Raw genomic sequence first — 16,595 nt, forward strand, 5'->3', positions numbered from 1 at the left:
AGAATAAGGTGAAGTAGCATAAAGTAAGGTAAAACTCAAATTGCTTGTCAATACTTCTGAAGGTAAATCAAAAATGTCTTTTTCAAGAGAGTTCTATAGTCGTCAAGAGTTCTACAGTCTCATACCTTCAATACCTTTATTAACCCATCATAAACAGCTCTCATAACATGCAGGAGAATTGGTAAAATTGTACACAAAATAAATCTTGAAAATTTCTGCTATAATATAGTTTTTGTCAAACATGTTAATCTAAAGATGTCAAACTCAAATTTGGGAAAAGAAAATGGGGAACTGGGCTTCCTTCATTGCTCTGTGACATTTTTTTTTTTTTTTTTAAATTGAATCTACAGTATTCAAGGATAAAAAATTTATATTATTTATTCTATCACAGAGCACACTGGGTAATGGTATAGAAAGTATGCATATTACTCAAAGAAGGTGTCCTAGCCTTGTTTTAGACTTTTTTCCAGCCAATAATAAATTAGATTTGAGATATCCTACCACAGCACTACAGGCAGCCATCTCCTTCACCCTCAACATAACCTCCTGGTTGAAGGTTGTTGGCCAGAAGACTTGGGAGACCAGCCCCCGACTACACGCTTCCTGTGCGGTTAGTTTCCGACCACAGAACAGCATCTCATTGGCCTAGAGGGACAAAGGAAGAAATCACTTATCTATTTGAATGAGAGTATATAATGTCCTGAGCAAAAGTTGGGACATTCTAATTTCATGTTTTGGTTATTTTGTAAGTAACAGCAACTTAACATAATTGTGTGTAACATTTTTGGGAATAAAGAAAGTATTAAATATTAAATGTGCTCTACCGTGTTAACACATGTTATGTTTTCTTACTAGTATTCAGCAAATAATCTAATTGTGCATGAAAATATTTCCATAGAGGATGTGTTCAATTATTTTTACTTACAAACACTAACCTAATAAAATATTTCACCAGTGCTACTCAAACTTTTCACACATGGTTGTTTATATTTTGCATGCTGTATATTATGCAAATGTTGGTATGTATCCAAGCATAAAAGTAACATGGTTAAGAGATGATTCTCTACTTGTTTGAATATAACTATCTCTCTCTGTCTGTCATTTTCTGCCTTGTTTAATTACACTTCTGCCTTTCAGAAAACAGCCTCCCACCCACATGACTTAAACTGAGCTTGATTTAGCTTTGGTATGAGGAAGGAGGGCCATGTCTGTCTGTGTGTGTTTCAGTGCATAAAACAGTGTGTGTGTGTTTCTCATATAAAAAAAAAATAAAAAATCAAATAATAATAATAATAATAAATAACCCGCCTCCAAGAATATGCAACACAGTTTGTACATTTCTAGACAGTTTTTGTTGTATTGGGTTAGTAAAGCAGCACAGTGTATTTTAAGTGAAGGAAAAGCTTATGAACTAACAGCTATAATTAAGAGTATTTGTTGAACCATGTATTTCCATGTCAGGGGAACTGTTCAACTTCAGTACTTGCTAACTATTCCTCTACAGTTGATGAAGTCTCCAACCGACAGACATTAGGAATTTCTTGGAGATCATTGGCAAGGCGAGTAATGCATCAACCTTCGGTTTCTGCTTGTTTTGTTTGTTTGTTTGTTGGTCTCAGTCTTGTGTTTATAATGAGACATTCATGCTCAGTAAGATTTAGGTCAATGGACTATTTTGGTAAGACCACTGTGTTTTTTTTAGAATAGTACAATTCAGGTTATGTTCTGCTGCAGGATAAGACACCATCCACAGAATTTGAAGCGTGTGGTACTGGCTGGGTCTGAGCTGTTGTTTCTGTTCACTGGAAAAATTCATTCTGCAGCTGCTGTCGGCCATCACATCAATAACGCTAAGTGAGTCACTTCCACTGGCAGCTACACATGCACAGTGACAACACAGTGTTTCGCAGATGAAATCGTAAGCTGTCATCAGTGGTAGTGATTTTTCTCCACACCTACCTCATTCCATCACATCTATAGGTAATTCTTCATCTGTTCACAAAACCAGGAAATCTACATGCTCTTAAATGTGTTTATTGTCTATCTGTTGCCTTCAGCAAGTAAAAGGTCGTTTGCATCTTGTGGTTTCATGCGGCTTGCCTACATCCTGGATTGTGTTCTTGCACTATTAAAGACTCATAAAATGATAAAATGTAATAATAAATTTAATCCATATAATCACTACTGTGTTTGTTGTGGTTTACAAAAATAATCTCGCCAGTGCCTCGCCAGAATTTCAGCTCTTCCAGTCAAAGATTTTTGGGGATTTTTCAGCTTCAGTGTAGTCTGCTTTATTGTTTTTAACACTTTCCATCTCGGATGCAACAGCAACAAATGTCAAAAGTACTTATACCTCCTGTTCTTTTGTGCTTAACCTAAGAAACAAATGAGAAAGCCAACTGTTCAACTATTTTATTTCCCTAAAAAGGACTGTAATATCTACACAGTTCACTAATACAATAAAAGACATGTGTTAGACATGTTACAGAATTTATTTAAAATTCTATTCCAATGTGATGTAAAATTAAGAACAACAATGAAACCTTTCCCATTTGTAAAGAGTTTAAGTTTGGACAAAGTACAAACACGTATTACCTTGAATTCACCCATTGTTGCATGACTACAGTCTTTATAGATTAAGCTAAACATGGAGCCAGCCAGAAATCATTTTGCATGTTCTGTCCATGCCAAGGTGTATTTCCAAGGGAAACAGAGCATCAAAGAGGTACTCTGACCTAAATTACCTTGAGGATTTTTCAAGAGCGAGTTGGTATTTAAGAGAAGATTTACTAAAACAGGCAGATTACTGAAAGTCCACCCATACATTTGCAGTGGTGGGTTTTACCTATTTGTTGCTACTTTTAACATTTAAACAGTGCTCAAATGTTTCTAGAATGTTGTTAGAATACTAGTTTATGCCAGGTAGCACATTTGTTCTGGATTCTGGGTCAAAGTATAACCTATTAGATCTCTTTATTAGATCATAAATTATTAGATCATTTTTTTTACCTTTTACATAAGACTTATTTGTATGGGATTAGTTTTACCTGTGGACATGGGGCATTTCAGTGGTTTTAATCACTTTTCCCAACTTTCAGTAAAGATTCAGGAGCCTTTAACTTACTGTAAAACAAGCAGTAAAAAATATACCCCAGGATATATTAATCCTGTCTGAATAGACATGTTGGGGAATTACAGATTTTTACAGGTTTTCTCAAGAATAGAGGAGTTGAAGTAGGCTTTAAGTGATGTTATATACAGATCAACTATGAGGATAAGCTCAGCTGCTGAATGATGCACCACAGTTCAATCCAAAATATTTCCAGTAGTTATAGGTATGTTTTGTGCACAACAGCAACTACAGACATGTTATAAACTTGTGTCCTACTCATTAAGTTGCCATTGAATGTTTTAAATTATTAACTGTGTGAAGGGTTTTGCCATCTACTCAGTTATTTATCATGTAGGAATAAGATACGAATGTTTAGGTCACATATTTTTGGTGGGAGGGCTGTTCTCAGAACACTAATGACAATCTATAATCTCCAGTAGCTCTACTGTGTATGATCAAGACTGTGTGGCAGCAGTCTGTGAATCAAGCAGCCACTCCCATCTCTGTTATTTACACCAAGGGTTCTTATCCATGACAAATCCACCATAAATATTTCTGAAGTCTTCTGGAAAAATGATTATACCCCACATTCCCAAATACAACTAATCCCATCCACATAAGGCTTTAGTGAGTCAAAATAATCAAAAAGTCAGAAGCATTTAATTACTCTTTGAGAAAGTTTGTAAAAAATTCCATAGTTAAGAGTATGAGAAAATAACACATTGAAAGAACAGATCAGAAATGTATTAATATTATTTGGACATTATGTTTTGAAATGTGTTTCTTTTTAGCTTGAGAATGAGGAATCATTCACTAAATTTTAACAGCTAATTAATCATAAGCAATTATGTTAATTTTTAAGTGAATATAAAGTTGCTTTTATTGGAGTACTCACTGTATCCCTACTTAATGCTGTATTAATAATTTCTGCCATCAAATAAATCTTCACAGTGTAGTCTGTTTACTCACCAGAGCCACTCCCAGTATCTGGGGGAAGGTGTATGAGGAGCAGCCAGAGGGTGTGAGTCTCAGAGCAGCACATGGGGTCTGGAACCAGGCTCTCTCACTTGCCCACACAATGTCACACAGGGGCAGGATGGACGCACCCAGGCCCAGAGCTGGACCATTAATGGCCACCACGATAGGCTTCTTAAAATGGATGAAGGCCTTTACAAAGTCTCTGCAGTAAAAAAAAGCATGAAGAGGTTGTGCTTTCATGGCCTAATTTTAGCAGTAACTGTAGGTTCCATTGAAACAGTGTGTGCAAGAGTGTTTTCCCATGAATTATTTAATGAGCAAGTACAACCAGTTGATGTTTATTGTACTGTATAACCATTTTGGATGAGAGAAAACTCCAAACCCATACAGCTCCAAAAGGGCTTGATAAGTCACTCATGAGTCCTACGAGTGTGAAATTAAGAAATTTAAAAAATAAATGTAAGAAAAATTTCATTTAAAACAGACATTTGTGTGTTAACATGTGGAAAGCAGGTACAATATGTTGCCTTTTAAATCCTACATTTTAACTTTACATTTGAAAACTGAGCTATGTTTGGGAAGTTGTTTAGCTAATATTGACATCAGTTGACTGGAGGGATGAAATGTAAGTTAAAATGGTGATAGGGTACAGGAAAACTCAATAGGGATGGATATAATATCATACTTAGTATATGAGGCTTTAATATATATTTTTTAAAATAGATGTCTCCTGCCTTTTTCTTGGTAAAAAAAACTTGTACTTCATGGCAGTTTTAACTGGAAATGACAAATAAAAAATGTCTCTGACCTTTGCATCTTGCAGTATATCTTTATTCAGTGCAATTTCATAATGCACTGTGTGAGAGAATGTACAATTGTATAGCTGTGTGAATTCATGAAAGTGAGTAATCATGTAATTCAACAACAAACTCATGTAATTTGATTAGCTCAATTAGTTTTTTTATAGCTCTGAAAAAAAATCGAAGCAGTGAAGCACTTTACTAAAAGCATTGATTACAGTCTTCAGTGGACAACTGATCATAGACGCCTAAGACAAAAGGCAGATTATAAAGCAACCAACTGTGTAGTCCTGACACCTGGAAGTCTGTTTCATTAAGAGTCTGGGTATGGTCAAACTTTATAAATATGAAATCAATATCAAAGATTTTAAAAAGCTTATTTTGATATCAATACCAATCAAACCAAATTTACAAGGCTAATATATATACACACAGTGCCTCCAAGTAATATTCGGCTTCCTGAAGATTTTGCAGGTTTACACATTATGATTTAACTTAGTATTGTGAAAGCACACCAATTTTGAGTCGCCAATCCACCTACCAACTTGTTTTTGGACCATGGGAGGAAACCAGAGCAGCCGGAGAAGACCCACGCAGACTGAGGATGAACTTCTCACTGACAGTCACCAGGAGTGGGACTCAAACCCACAACATCCAGCAAAATACGGAAGTGGAATGAAACTACTGTTGCCCTCCATGGCCTGGGTAGCCTTTCATAGTTTCCTCCCGTGCCAAGGCCAGGCTTGTTAAAACAGTCATGACTGACCCAAGAACAACAAGGAGGGAACTCCAGGAAGATCTCAAGACGGTTGGAAGATTGATTTCAACAAATACCATCTGTAACATTATCAACCGCAACAGTCTCTGTTCCAGTTGAGCCCATAATGTACCTTTTCTTTCAAAGCATCATTTCAAGGCCTATCTAAAGTTTGCTCATGATCACTTGGAGGACTCTGAGGCAGACCGGTTCAAGGTTCTCTGGTCTGATGAGATAGAGGTGGAGGTCTTTGGAATCAACGGACGTTTGGTGAGAGGATGGCACTGCATACAACCCCAAGGATGTCAAGCATGGTGGTGGCTGTGAAGTTTCTTCTCAGCAAAGGGGCCATCTGGCCATCTGGTCCACATCAGCAGGAAGATGGATAGCAAAGCCTACCAGGAGATTTTGGCCAAAAACCTCTGCTCCTCAAAGGATCTAAAGATGGGTCATGATTTCATCTTCTAACAGAACAAAGACCCCAAGCACATGGCCAAGAAAACCAAGGCCTGGTTTAAGAGGGAAAAGTTCAAGGTGTTGCAGTGGCCTAATCAGTCTCCTGACCATAACCCAACTGGAAACTTGTGGAAGGAACTCTCCACAAGAGATGCCCAAAGAAACTAGACAACTTGGAAAAGATCTGCATGGAGGAGTGGGCCAAGATTACTCCAGAGACCTGTGCCGGCCGGATCATGTCTTACAAAATACAATTAACAGCTGTAATTGCAAACTAGGATCTTTAAGATATTAAACCTAGAGTTTGAATAATAATTTAACCTATTTATGTTTATAATGTATTATAATTTAATTAAGCATTTTTTGTTTGTAATATTTAGGCATCTGTTTATAAATGCTAATCTTGTTCAAAATTTGATGGCTCTAACTTATTTGCATTTTGTTGAATATATTATATATATATATACACACACACACACACACACACACACACACACAAAATACAATTTTAGATTCACACACAGGGTGGGCCATTTATATGGATACACCTTAATACCTTAATAAAATGGGAATGGTTGGTGATATTAACTTCCTGTCTGTGGCACATTAGTATATGGGAGGGGGAAAATTTTTCAAGATGGGTGGTGACCATTTTGAAGTTGGCCATTTTAGATCCAACTTTTGTTTTTTTTCCAATGGGAAGAGGGTCATGTGACACAGCAAACTTATTGGGTATTTCACAGGAAAAACAATGGTGTGCTTGGTTCTATCGTAACTTTATTTTTTCATGAATTATTTACAAGTTTCTTTTTGTGTACAGCCATTGACATTTCGCAGAGGTTCACACGTGAGGAGGGGATAGAAATTGTGTTGAGGTCTGGTGAATGCAGTAACCTGGTAATTGCAGCAGATTTCAATGCAAGTTACCCTACGAGACCACCCATCTCCCAAGCTACAGTTAGCAAACTGCTTGCCAAGTTTCATGAAACTGGTTCAGTGTTGGATTTGCCAAAATGTGGACGCATGAAAATGGTCACTAATGAAGAAACATCCTAGCTTCATTCAGCAAGAGCCCACAGCGTAGCACTCGCCGCATGTCACTGGAGAGTGGCATCAGTCAAACATCCCTTCAGCGGATATTAACTACTCACAAATGGCACCCTTACAAACTCCAGCTGCTGCAGCATCTCAACAAGGATGACCCAGATCTGTGCACTGAATTTGCAGAATGGGCAAAACAAAAATTGGAACAGGACCCTCAGTTTACACAGAAGATTTTGTTCAGTAATGAGGCAAACTTTTATGTGAATGGTGAAGTTAACAAACAAAACCACCGTTATTGGTCTGACACTAACCCACATTGGATAGATCCCTCCAAGACTGTTGGAACAAAAAATGGATGGTATGGTGTGGTATATGGGGTACAAAGATAGTGGGGCCATTATTCATCAATGGTTAATCTCAAGGCCACTGGATATGCGAAATTGCTACATGATGATGTGTTTTCCTCTTTATGCACTGAAGCTGGCACATTCCCTGAGTTTTTCCAGCAAGATGGTGCACCACCACATTATAAGTGTCAGGTCCGAGCATTCCTAGATGAACAGTTTCCTGGAAAGTGGATTGGTCGTCGTGGCCAGTTGAATGGCCCCCAAGGTCTCCCAATCTGACACCCTTAGGCTTTTATCTTTGGGGTCATCTGAAGTCAATTGTCTATGCTGTGAAGATATGAGATGTGCAGCACCTGAAACTACGGATGCTGGAAGCCTGTGCTAGCATTTCTACTGCGGTGTTGCCATCAGTGTGTGAAGAGTGGGAGAAGAGGGTTGCATTGACAAACCAACACAATGGGCAGCACTTTAAACACATTTTATAAGTGGTCAGAAACTCATGAAAGAATAAAGCTATGTTAAAACCATGCACATCGTTGTTTTTCTTGTGAAATTCCTGATAAGTTTGATGTGTTACATGACCCTCTTCCCATTGATAAAACAAAAGTTGGATCCAAAATGGCCGACTTCAAAATGGCAAACATGGTCACCACCCATCTTTAAAAAAGATTCCCCCCTCCCATATACTAATGTGCCACCAACAGGAAGTTAATATCACCAACCATTCCCATTTTATTAAGGTGTATCCATATAAATGACCCACCCTGTAGCTTAGTGGCACACAGCATGCCCAGCATATACATTTTGGGGGAGAAAGCTTAGAATGATTTGACGTCAGTTACCTTAGTGTCAGAAATAACATCAGTTGCTATTCAAAAGACTTTGCATGAAAATGACAACATATTTGCATGATGTATTCCACCATCAAAATGCACTTTTAAGCAAAATCAAGCCTTTTGTACTTTTTTCTCCACTTTGTCATGTCTGAACAGGGTCATCGCTCCCTAATGGAGATGTGCATTGGCACAGTTCAGCCAAACGAAAGCTGGCTGAAGATAAATGCTACGTTTTCGACAAGAGACTGAGGTACAATGTGAGGCAGAATCAGACCAACTACAGATTTCGGAACATTGTGGTCAGGAAGGAAGAGGGCTTCACACATGTCCTGCTGTCAAGCCAAACATCAGACAACAACGCACTAGCCCCAGAGGTATGTCCCATACAATTATGTAACAAATACAGTTGTACAACAATAGGGAAGGATTAGTCAACCATTCAGTGACATCAGAGATGAGGCACAAAGCCAAAGCAAGACTCTGACTGAATCAGAAATGTACAGGCCTTGTTTTAAAACCAAGCACGCCATTGTTTTTCCTGTGAAATTCCCAATAACTTTGATGTGTCATATGACCCTCTTCCCATTGAGAAGTTTGATCCAAAATGGCCGACTTCAAAATGGCCACCATGGTCACCACCCATCTTGAAAAGTTTTCCCCCTACCATATACTAATGTGCCCACCCTGTGTGTGTGTGTATATATATATATATATATATATATATATATCAGCGGCGATTGCTCTAAGACTGCAAGGGAAGCTCTGCTTCCCCTAAAATGTAAAAAAATAAGTGATCAAATATATACTGTTGTGTGTACATGTCATTGAATAAATATGCACTACAACGTGCTCAACTTTTGTTCAGAATCAGCTTCTTATCACTGGTAAAGATGCGGCTCTTCTCTCAATCATTCCCACAGCTTCACAGTGCTTTAAACGGTATGGACGCTGAGCGTCCACAGAGTTCAATAGTGAAGCAGCGAAGTGCAGCGAAACAAGACGAGTCATTGGATAAATGCTGGGCTTTGTCCCGCCCATCTGACGCTTAGCGTCTCTGGGGGTCTATGGGGCAGTGGGCTGGCCTCGGCTGGCCCGGATGCTCAGCTTCTGCATGATGATTGGATGATCTGTCTGAGGCTGAATTCCTTTTTGATTGACAGCACAATGAGCGAATCAGCGATCCTTTGGTGTAAAGATCCGTGGGAGAACAGGCGGACACACTTCACATGGGTCAAGGCCGTTTAAGCAGCCTAGCTCTGCTGGCCATTGAGTGGACACTAGTCAAGTCCCTGGAAAAGACGCCTTGTTGGTACGACAGGGTCACAGATCATTTCCTTGAAAAGGAACAGAGGGTAAAATTTACGTATAAATAAACCGACACATTTTATGATGTAGGCCGAAATTGAGCTTCCCCTCCTTGAAAGACCAGCATCCGCCACTGATTTTATATATATATATAAAAATACACACACATACTACCAGCTTTCTCTAACTTCTATTTTACTGACTGGGGATTTTCAGATTTACATTCCTTTCTCTTGCTTTAAAGTTCAAAGTTGTAAAATCATTACATAATAAAACAAGTCAATAAACATAACGTGATTTACCAGTATGTCTACCTTAATGTCATCAAGTTTAATTAGCTAAATAATACACTGGCCAGGACCTACACCAGGAAAGGCCATTTACATATACAAAGAACAAGAGTTTCCTTTCAAAATAAACTGGAGTAGATTCCAATATTTATTGAGGTGCCTTTCAGCAACTGATTATGAATATTGCTGCTTGTTTAATTAAAAACCTGCAGCCATAATAGCCTTCTGAAGATTAAACATCCCTAATCTAAAATGTGGTAGAATGTGTGGAACTGCTTAAAGCTCTGATGCAGCAGTTTCTCTTCCTGTACCTCACAGCATCTGCGATCCTGCTGCTCTCTTTTCTGCGGTCTGTAGAGAGGCGTCCAATCAAGTAGGAGGGGTCCAGTCCGCTGCAGAAGATACTGCCCACTGCGCTGAGAAGTAGAAGCTTACTGTCGTCCACTGCTGCATTCCCCAGAGCACGGCACATCTCCTTCATGATCTGAGGAAAGAAGATGTGGCAGAGTGAGGGATGTGGCAGTCTCAAAGTAGTCCTAATGCAACAATGAAAAACACTTTAAAAATCCTTGTTGAACAAAAAAGCTTAATTTTTTAATGTATTTCTATTTTCAAGGAACTGCAAAAATGGCACAGTAACCACCTTAAACCTTAATTTAAAATTTAGAACGTGAAGATCTATGAACATGCATTAACTACACAAGTTGTTTACATCCCCTTGACTCCAGTATGTAAAACCTCTGCCATCTTACACTATGTTACATTCTGGGCTTTTTCTGTCGTGAATGGAGAATACAGCCCCATGAGTGAATAGACTCAAATTAAATTAGTTAAAATGTGTAACCATGATAAAATTATATATATATATATATATATATATATATATATATATATATATATATATATATATATATATATATATATATATATATATATATATAATCTGAGTTTGGATGTTTTCATTTGTTTAAGTGTCAGAAATGTAATGTCTTTTACCACACAAATAATAACTAATCAAATTCAAACAATAAAGTATCTCTTTTACTTACAAGCACATGGGGTGCTGCCTAATGCCTATTATTCAGAAAATTAAGTACATTAAAGACAACAACTGCTAGTTAGAGATAAACAGATGTGGGGGAAAAAGAGAACCCATAATCATCTCTGCAACAACTTGAAAATGACAAAAGTGACCATAATACCTTGCGTAATGAATTTTGCTTTGATAAAATATGTAAATAATTAAATGGCATGGCATGGATAAATATGGGGTGGCACGGTGGTGCAGTGGGTAGTGTCGCAGTCACACAGCTCCAGGGATCTGGAGGTTGTGGGTTTGATTCCCGCTCCGGTTGACTGTCTGTGAGGAGTTGGTGTGTTCTCCCCGTGTCTGCGTGGGTTTCCTCCGGGTGCTCCAGTTTCCTCCCACAGTCCAAAAACACACGTTGGTAGGTGGATTGGCGACTTTAAAAAATTGTCAGAGTGTGTGAGTGAATGTGTGTGTGTGTCTGTGTTGCCCTGTGAAGGACTGGTGCCCCCTCCAGGGTGTATTCCCGCCTCCTTGTGCCCAATGATTCCAGGTAGGCTCTGGACCCACCGCGACCCTAAACTGGATAAGCGGTTACAGATAATGAATGAATGGATAAATATGAGATCTTACATTAACTGACAGAGGAAGTCACTGCACACAAGCGACATTTGTTGCTCTCACTGAGTCTTCTGCCCCCATAAACAGGTATTTTAGCCAACTCTTCCTAAGTAAATGGCACTGTTTTATTAGATTTGAATAGTGTCATCACCACATGGCATATTTCAGTTGGTCCACAGATGTTCTATAGGAGTCATAGAAGACTATTTCATAATAGTCCAATGTTTTATACATAGCTTTGTATTTTGGGACATTAACCTGTTGGAGGACTCATGACCTGCAACTGAGACAGAACTTTCAGACACTGGGCAGTACATTTCTCTCTAGAACGTCGCGATAATCTAAAGGTTTTTACTGTGTCTTGCACAGATTCAAAGCCACACATGCAACATGCATCAAAGCAGCCCCAGCACATAAGAGTTTCCTTCAGGTTTCACAGTAGGTATGGTGTCCATTTCTTTGAAGGATTCATTGTGTTCTTCTGTAAACAGAGCTGATGTGACTTGCCAAAATGTCCGGTTTTGTCCCATCTGTTCAAAGAACATTCTCCCAGAAGCATTGTGGCTTGTCAATGTGCATTTTATCAAATTATTGTCTGCTTTTAATGTTTTTCTCTCAGCAGCGGATCTACCTCTGTTTTCTACTGTGAAGCCCACTGTTGCTCAAAAAGGAACGGATGGAGCGATCAGACATTGACATATCTCGACCTTGGAGTTCAGCTTGTCTCTCTTTGGAAGTTTTCTCTTTGTCTGCTATTCGCACAATTCTTCTGTTCAGTTTGAGGTTGATTTTCTTCTTGTGGCCAAGTCCAGGGAGGTTGGCTACAGTCCCATGGACCTTCAACTTAAGATTATTTGCAACTGTAGTCACAGGTATGTGTAGTCACAATCTTATAGCTGTTTTTATTTATAACATGCTTGTCTTGAATTTTTTTCTTTCTGATATCTTCATTCAACTATCTATTTTGCCTTCTCTGTTGTGCCTACAAAGACATCAAACAGCAAAATGATCACAGACTTTCAACATATTTATTAATTTCTCAAATGTATGCTTGAAGTAAATGGTTTTGGTCATGTCACCAGCTATAAAACTACATGATAAATTATATACGAAATCAAGACAATCAGTGGTTTGGTTCCAGGAAACTCAATGCAGGAGTAAATGTCTATATCTGTAAATGTATAAGTTGTATAAAAAAAAAGAAAATGTATAAGAAAAAATGTATCCATCATTATATAGACAAATTGTTCCGATGAGATAAATTAAAACACAGGCAAAGAGGCAAACAATGAATAATGTCTTTGCACATAAGCCAAGGTGAATTTGGGTCTGTGGTAGTCATTGTTAAGGTGCTATATTCATGTATATACACAAACGTGGACATGTACTATAAATAAATGACAAAGAGAAAATAATCTAGCAGCTTGATGTTCTGAGCACGGCTGTTTAGACAAGGCGAGAATGGTGCAGTGATGTTTAATCCTTTAAGTACTCTAACCAATGCATGTCACACACCTGCATATTTAAGACCCTGTGGAACTGTTTAATTGTAAAGAAATATATGTACCCTTTAAAGCATAGAAACAATGAAGCTCCCTTCACATCACTTATATCACTTATCCTGATGTAAACCATTTGAGGGTCTGCCAGCTAACATAATAGTACTGGACAGTTAAGGTGCTTTTCCACTGCATGGTACCTACACTACTTGACTCTACTTGCATTTTGGTACCTGGTTTATTTTCCACTATCACAGGCCACCCCTACCACCTGTCCCACTGAAATTTAGCATGTAATGTCACAAAACTGTCATTAATGAGAAAACTGGGCTTTGGAAACCACAACAGTGGTACTAATATTAAGTGTTGTATTTTCATTATGTATTCGCATGCTGATTTTGTATTTTCAGACACAAGTATAGTTTGTTGTTACTTCTTTTTGTTGCAACTTCCAGCTCCATTTCTCGCTGGATTCTTTTGTCAACTACCCATGGCTAGTTTGTGCTAGATGTCTACATTTCTCTCAGGCCAGTGAGCACTCTGCAAGGTATACACATGTTTAAGTCTGCATGGCTTGCTTGGAACCATAAGCAAGCAGGTACTAAAAAGTACACAATTCCATCTGCCAAATTTGCCATTTTTCATAATGAAATAGTAAAAATGCAGAGTTGAGTCAAGTAGAGTAGTATAGTTTCCATGTAGAGAAAAAAATGGTATTAGAAAAATGCCATTAAATCAGTAGCAGCATTAAAAGATGCAGTGAAGTGTAGCGCTACTACAATATAATGTAAGGAATACAAGAAAAAAAAACAACAATACAAAAGTCAAAAACACTTTCACCCTCTAATTCCTGATGTATTATTTCATCAAACCTCCTTGATGAGAAAATTTTCTTTTCAACTTGGTTTACTTACCAAGTGTCAAGTGGAATGAATATGAGAGAAGCTGGATGCAGTCACAGATGTAAATATATAGACACAGACGCACAGAAACACAGAGAGGGAAAACAAACAAACTAACAAAAAACCTTTCCACTTTGTTGTTTATAGTATAACAAATCTACGCTCAAGACACTACAGACGAGCTGACAAAGGACGAGACCAAACACTGGAGTACTTATATACAAGACAATGACAAACACCTGCACACTAAAGAAAAATCACACAACTGGAACGGGGCTGGGCTTGGACTAAAACAATGGAAATATGAGAAACTACACCACATGGTCACACAAGCATAAGTAAACAGAACCAGACAGAAGAAAAAAATAAAGCACAGCTACAGGACCATGGCACCAAATTAAAATTCCTGAAACATGTGCAAAATCTGGATTTTATACAAAGAAAATATAATCCAAGCATGGATTTTTTTTAGTAAATCTATAAAAAGAATGAGGCTACAAAACTGTTGGTTCAATCTGCACTGCCTTCAAGTGCTTCTACAAGCTTTTAGTAACCCAAGAAACTGAGTAGCCAAAAGGTCAAATATTTATCTCACATATTTCTTTAATATTGTACATTGAGTCTAGGGCCAAACTGCCCTTAATGGTATCACAGCATGTACTGTATGGTCTATGACAGCCTGAGGTCAACACACACACACACACACACACACACCTGCTCTCAGAACATGGATTGAGGTCAGAAGAATAAGCCTCAATCTATACAGAGTCAAAGAGAGAAAGTCTAGGGCAGCAGAAGATAAACACTATAATACAAGTGCAGGCTACATTTATACTGTCCATCTACATTTCTTACGTGCCACAGACAGAGCGCAGAACAAAGAGGGATGTGCCAAATAGCTTGAGCTAACAATGTACAGGACAAAGGTGGAGAATGAATCCTCCCACACAAAGGCTTCAGTACTGCACAATGAGGCAGTCTGCTTTACTTTATGGAGGTCAGCTCAGGCTGTGTGAAATTAAGAATTGAGATACTTTTAAAAAGTAAGATGGCAAAATAATTATTTAGAGCATTACAATAGAAAAAGGCTTTCCAACCTTAAGTGCAAAGAGCTGGTGTGGACTAAAGTATTCATTTCACTTTTTTCATCATGTGTTTCATACAATATAATGTGTGTTCCTGCACCGGCAACCACATCAACTCTTATAATTTAAATATGCATTAGTTGTAAAATCACTGCATATCCACTGAAAGGGTATTTTTGTATTATTATTTTAATGGTAAATAAAATAATTACAGTAGTCCTGCAATAGTCTGAAATCAGAAAAGCAAAGACAAAGATCTCAAAACCCATATTCAATTTGGTTAATTTTCGATTCATATGCAATAATATGGAGTCTGCATTTGCTTCACAATTCATACATATCGGATTGATGGTCATTTCTTTTTTTTTAAGCCTGCATCATTTCCACATAAACAGACCATACATAACAGGCTTCAAAATGATCTGGGGAGAGTGAGGCAAATAAGGCATTCATTTCAATGCCTTTAGAAAGCGAGAGGAAAAGCAATGCTGCAGTCTCAGCTGAAAGCCTCCATCCGCTGGGATGCGTCACCCCTTTTCCGCCTTTCATTTCTCCACAAACACTTGTTTGCGAAGTGGAGAGAATGAGAGCGATTTAGAGACGGAACACATGCGCTGGGCTCTGGTGCCGGAGCTGCAGTGAGCCGCGGCACAAGCAGAGCACAGGACAGATAAACACTTCACTAACAGGCTTACTCAATCCACGCGGCTCACAGCTCAGAGGATATGAGGAACTTTGCCAAGGATGAAACGGCTCTACAGCAAGCATGCTGCATTGATACAGAAACCAGTACAGGGATTTAGGCTTGGCTGCATCAAGTAAACGTATAAATCCAGAAAAAGTTGAAAGTGTCTAGAGCCCCAACCTGCCAAACACACAAGGCTGTATTCCTACTGAATGATGTGCAACAATGTGCAATGTGCAATCTAATATATGCCTGTTTTTTTGGATAGGTTTGTCAAGGCTTTGTATGCCCTACAGCTGCTGAGTGCTTTGAGCCCTTTGTGTTTGTCTGGATGCACAAGACCATCTCTGAAGTAATTTTAGACTGAATTATGGTCAGAAAGCACAACTGCATTTATAATCATGGTCAGAATAAAACTGTTTAGCTTTTATATTAATTTTTGAGGTTTTTATTTTTTAAAACATTCTTTTAAATATACCACCTTCCATTGACACAATGTCAAAAAAATCACAACAAACAGATTGGACCGAAGGAGTTCAGGTTAAAGCTTGCAGCATTAACTTTCATTGTCAGCTAAACTGTTTCTTTCTTATTCACATTCAAAATGTTTCTTCTTGTGTAAAACAGCATGCCTTTCATTATTCTTTTTGGAAATCAAAGATTTGTTCAGGCAGAAACAATATGTCCCCTTAGCAATTGCCATTATAGCCAGCGAAAAGAGATGTGTGAGACTTTATTTGAGTTATTCCTCAGCCATTATACAGAAGAGCCCTGGCAGATATCTAGATCTTTTAATCGATCCCATCTCTATGTTTGTAAGTTCTTACCTGGTTTGCAGAAAGAAAGTCAAT

At 38.2% G+C, this 16,595-nt stretch overlaps 1 protein-coding gene across 1 annotated transcript in view; it reads right to left on the reverse strand.

The window, feature by feature from the left end:
* The window catches only part of LOC136709914 (chromodomain Y-like protein 2), a 47,066-nt gene that overhangs the window by 4,157 nt on the left and 26,314 nt on the right, over positions 1-16,595 (reverse strand). The window contains exons 4-6 of the mRNA XM_066685495.1: positions 10,237-10,409; positions 4,082-4,292; positions 502-645 (exon numbers count right to left, since the gene is read on the reverse strand). Coding sequence (XP_066541592.1) covers positions 502-645; positions 4,082-4,292; positions 10,237-10,409 — 528 coding nt within the window. The remainder of the gene's footprint in view (positions 1-501; positions 646-4,081; positions 4,293-10,236; positions 10,410-16,595) is intronic.

This window comes from Hoplias malabaricus, chromosome 11, assembly GCF_029633855.1.
Source record: "Hoplias malabaricus isolate fHopMal1 chromosome 11, fHopMal1.hap1, whole genome shotgun sequence".
Classification (NCBI taxonomy): Eukaryota; Metazoa; Chordata; class Actinopteri; order Characiformes; family Erythrinidae; genus Hoplias; species Hoplias malabaricus.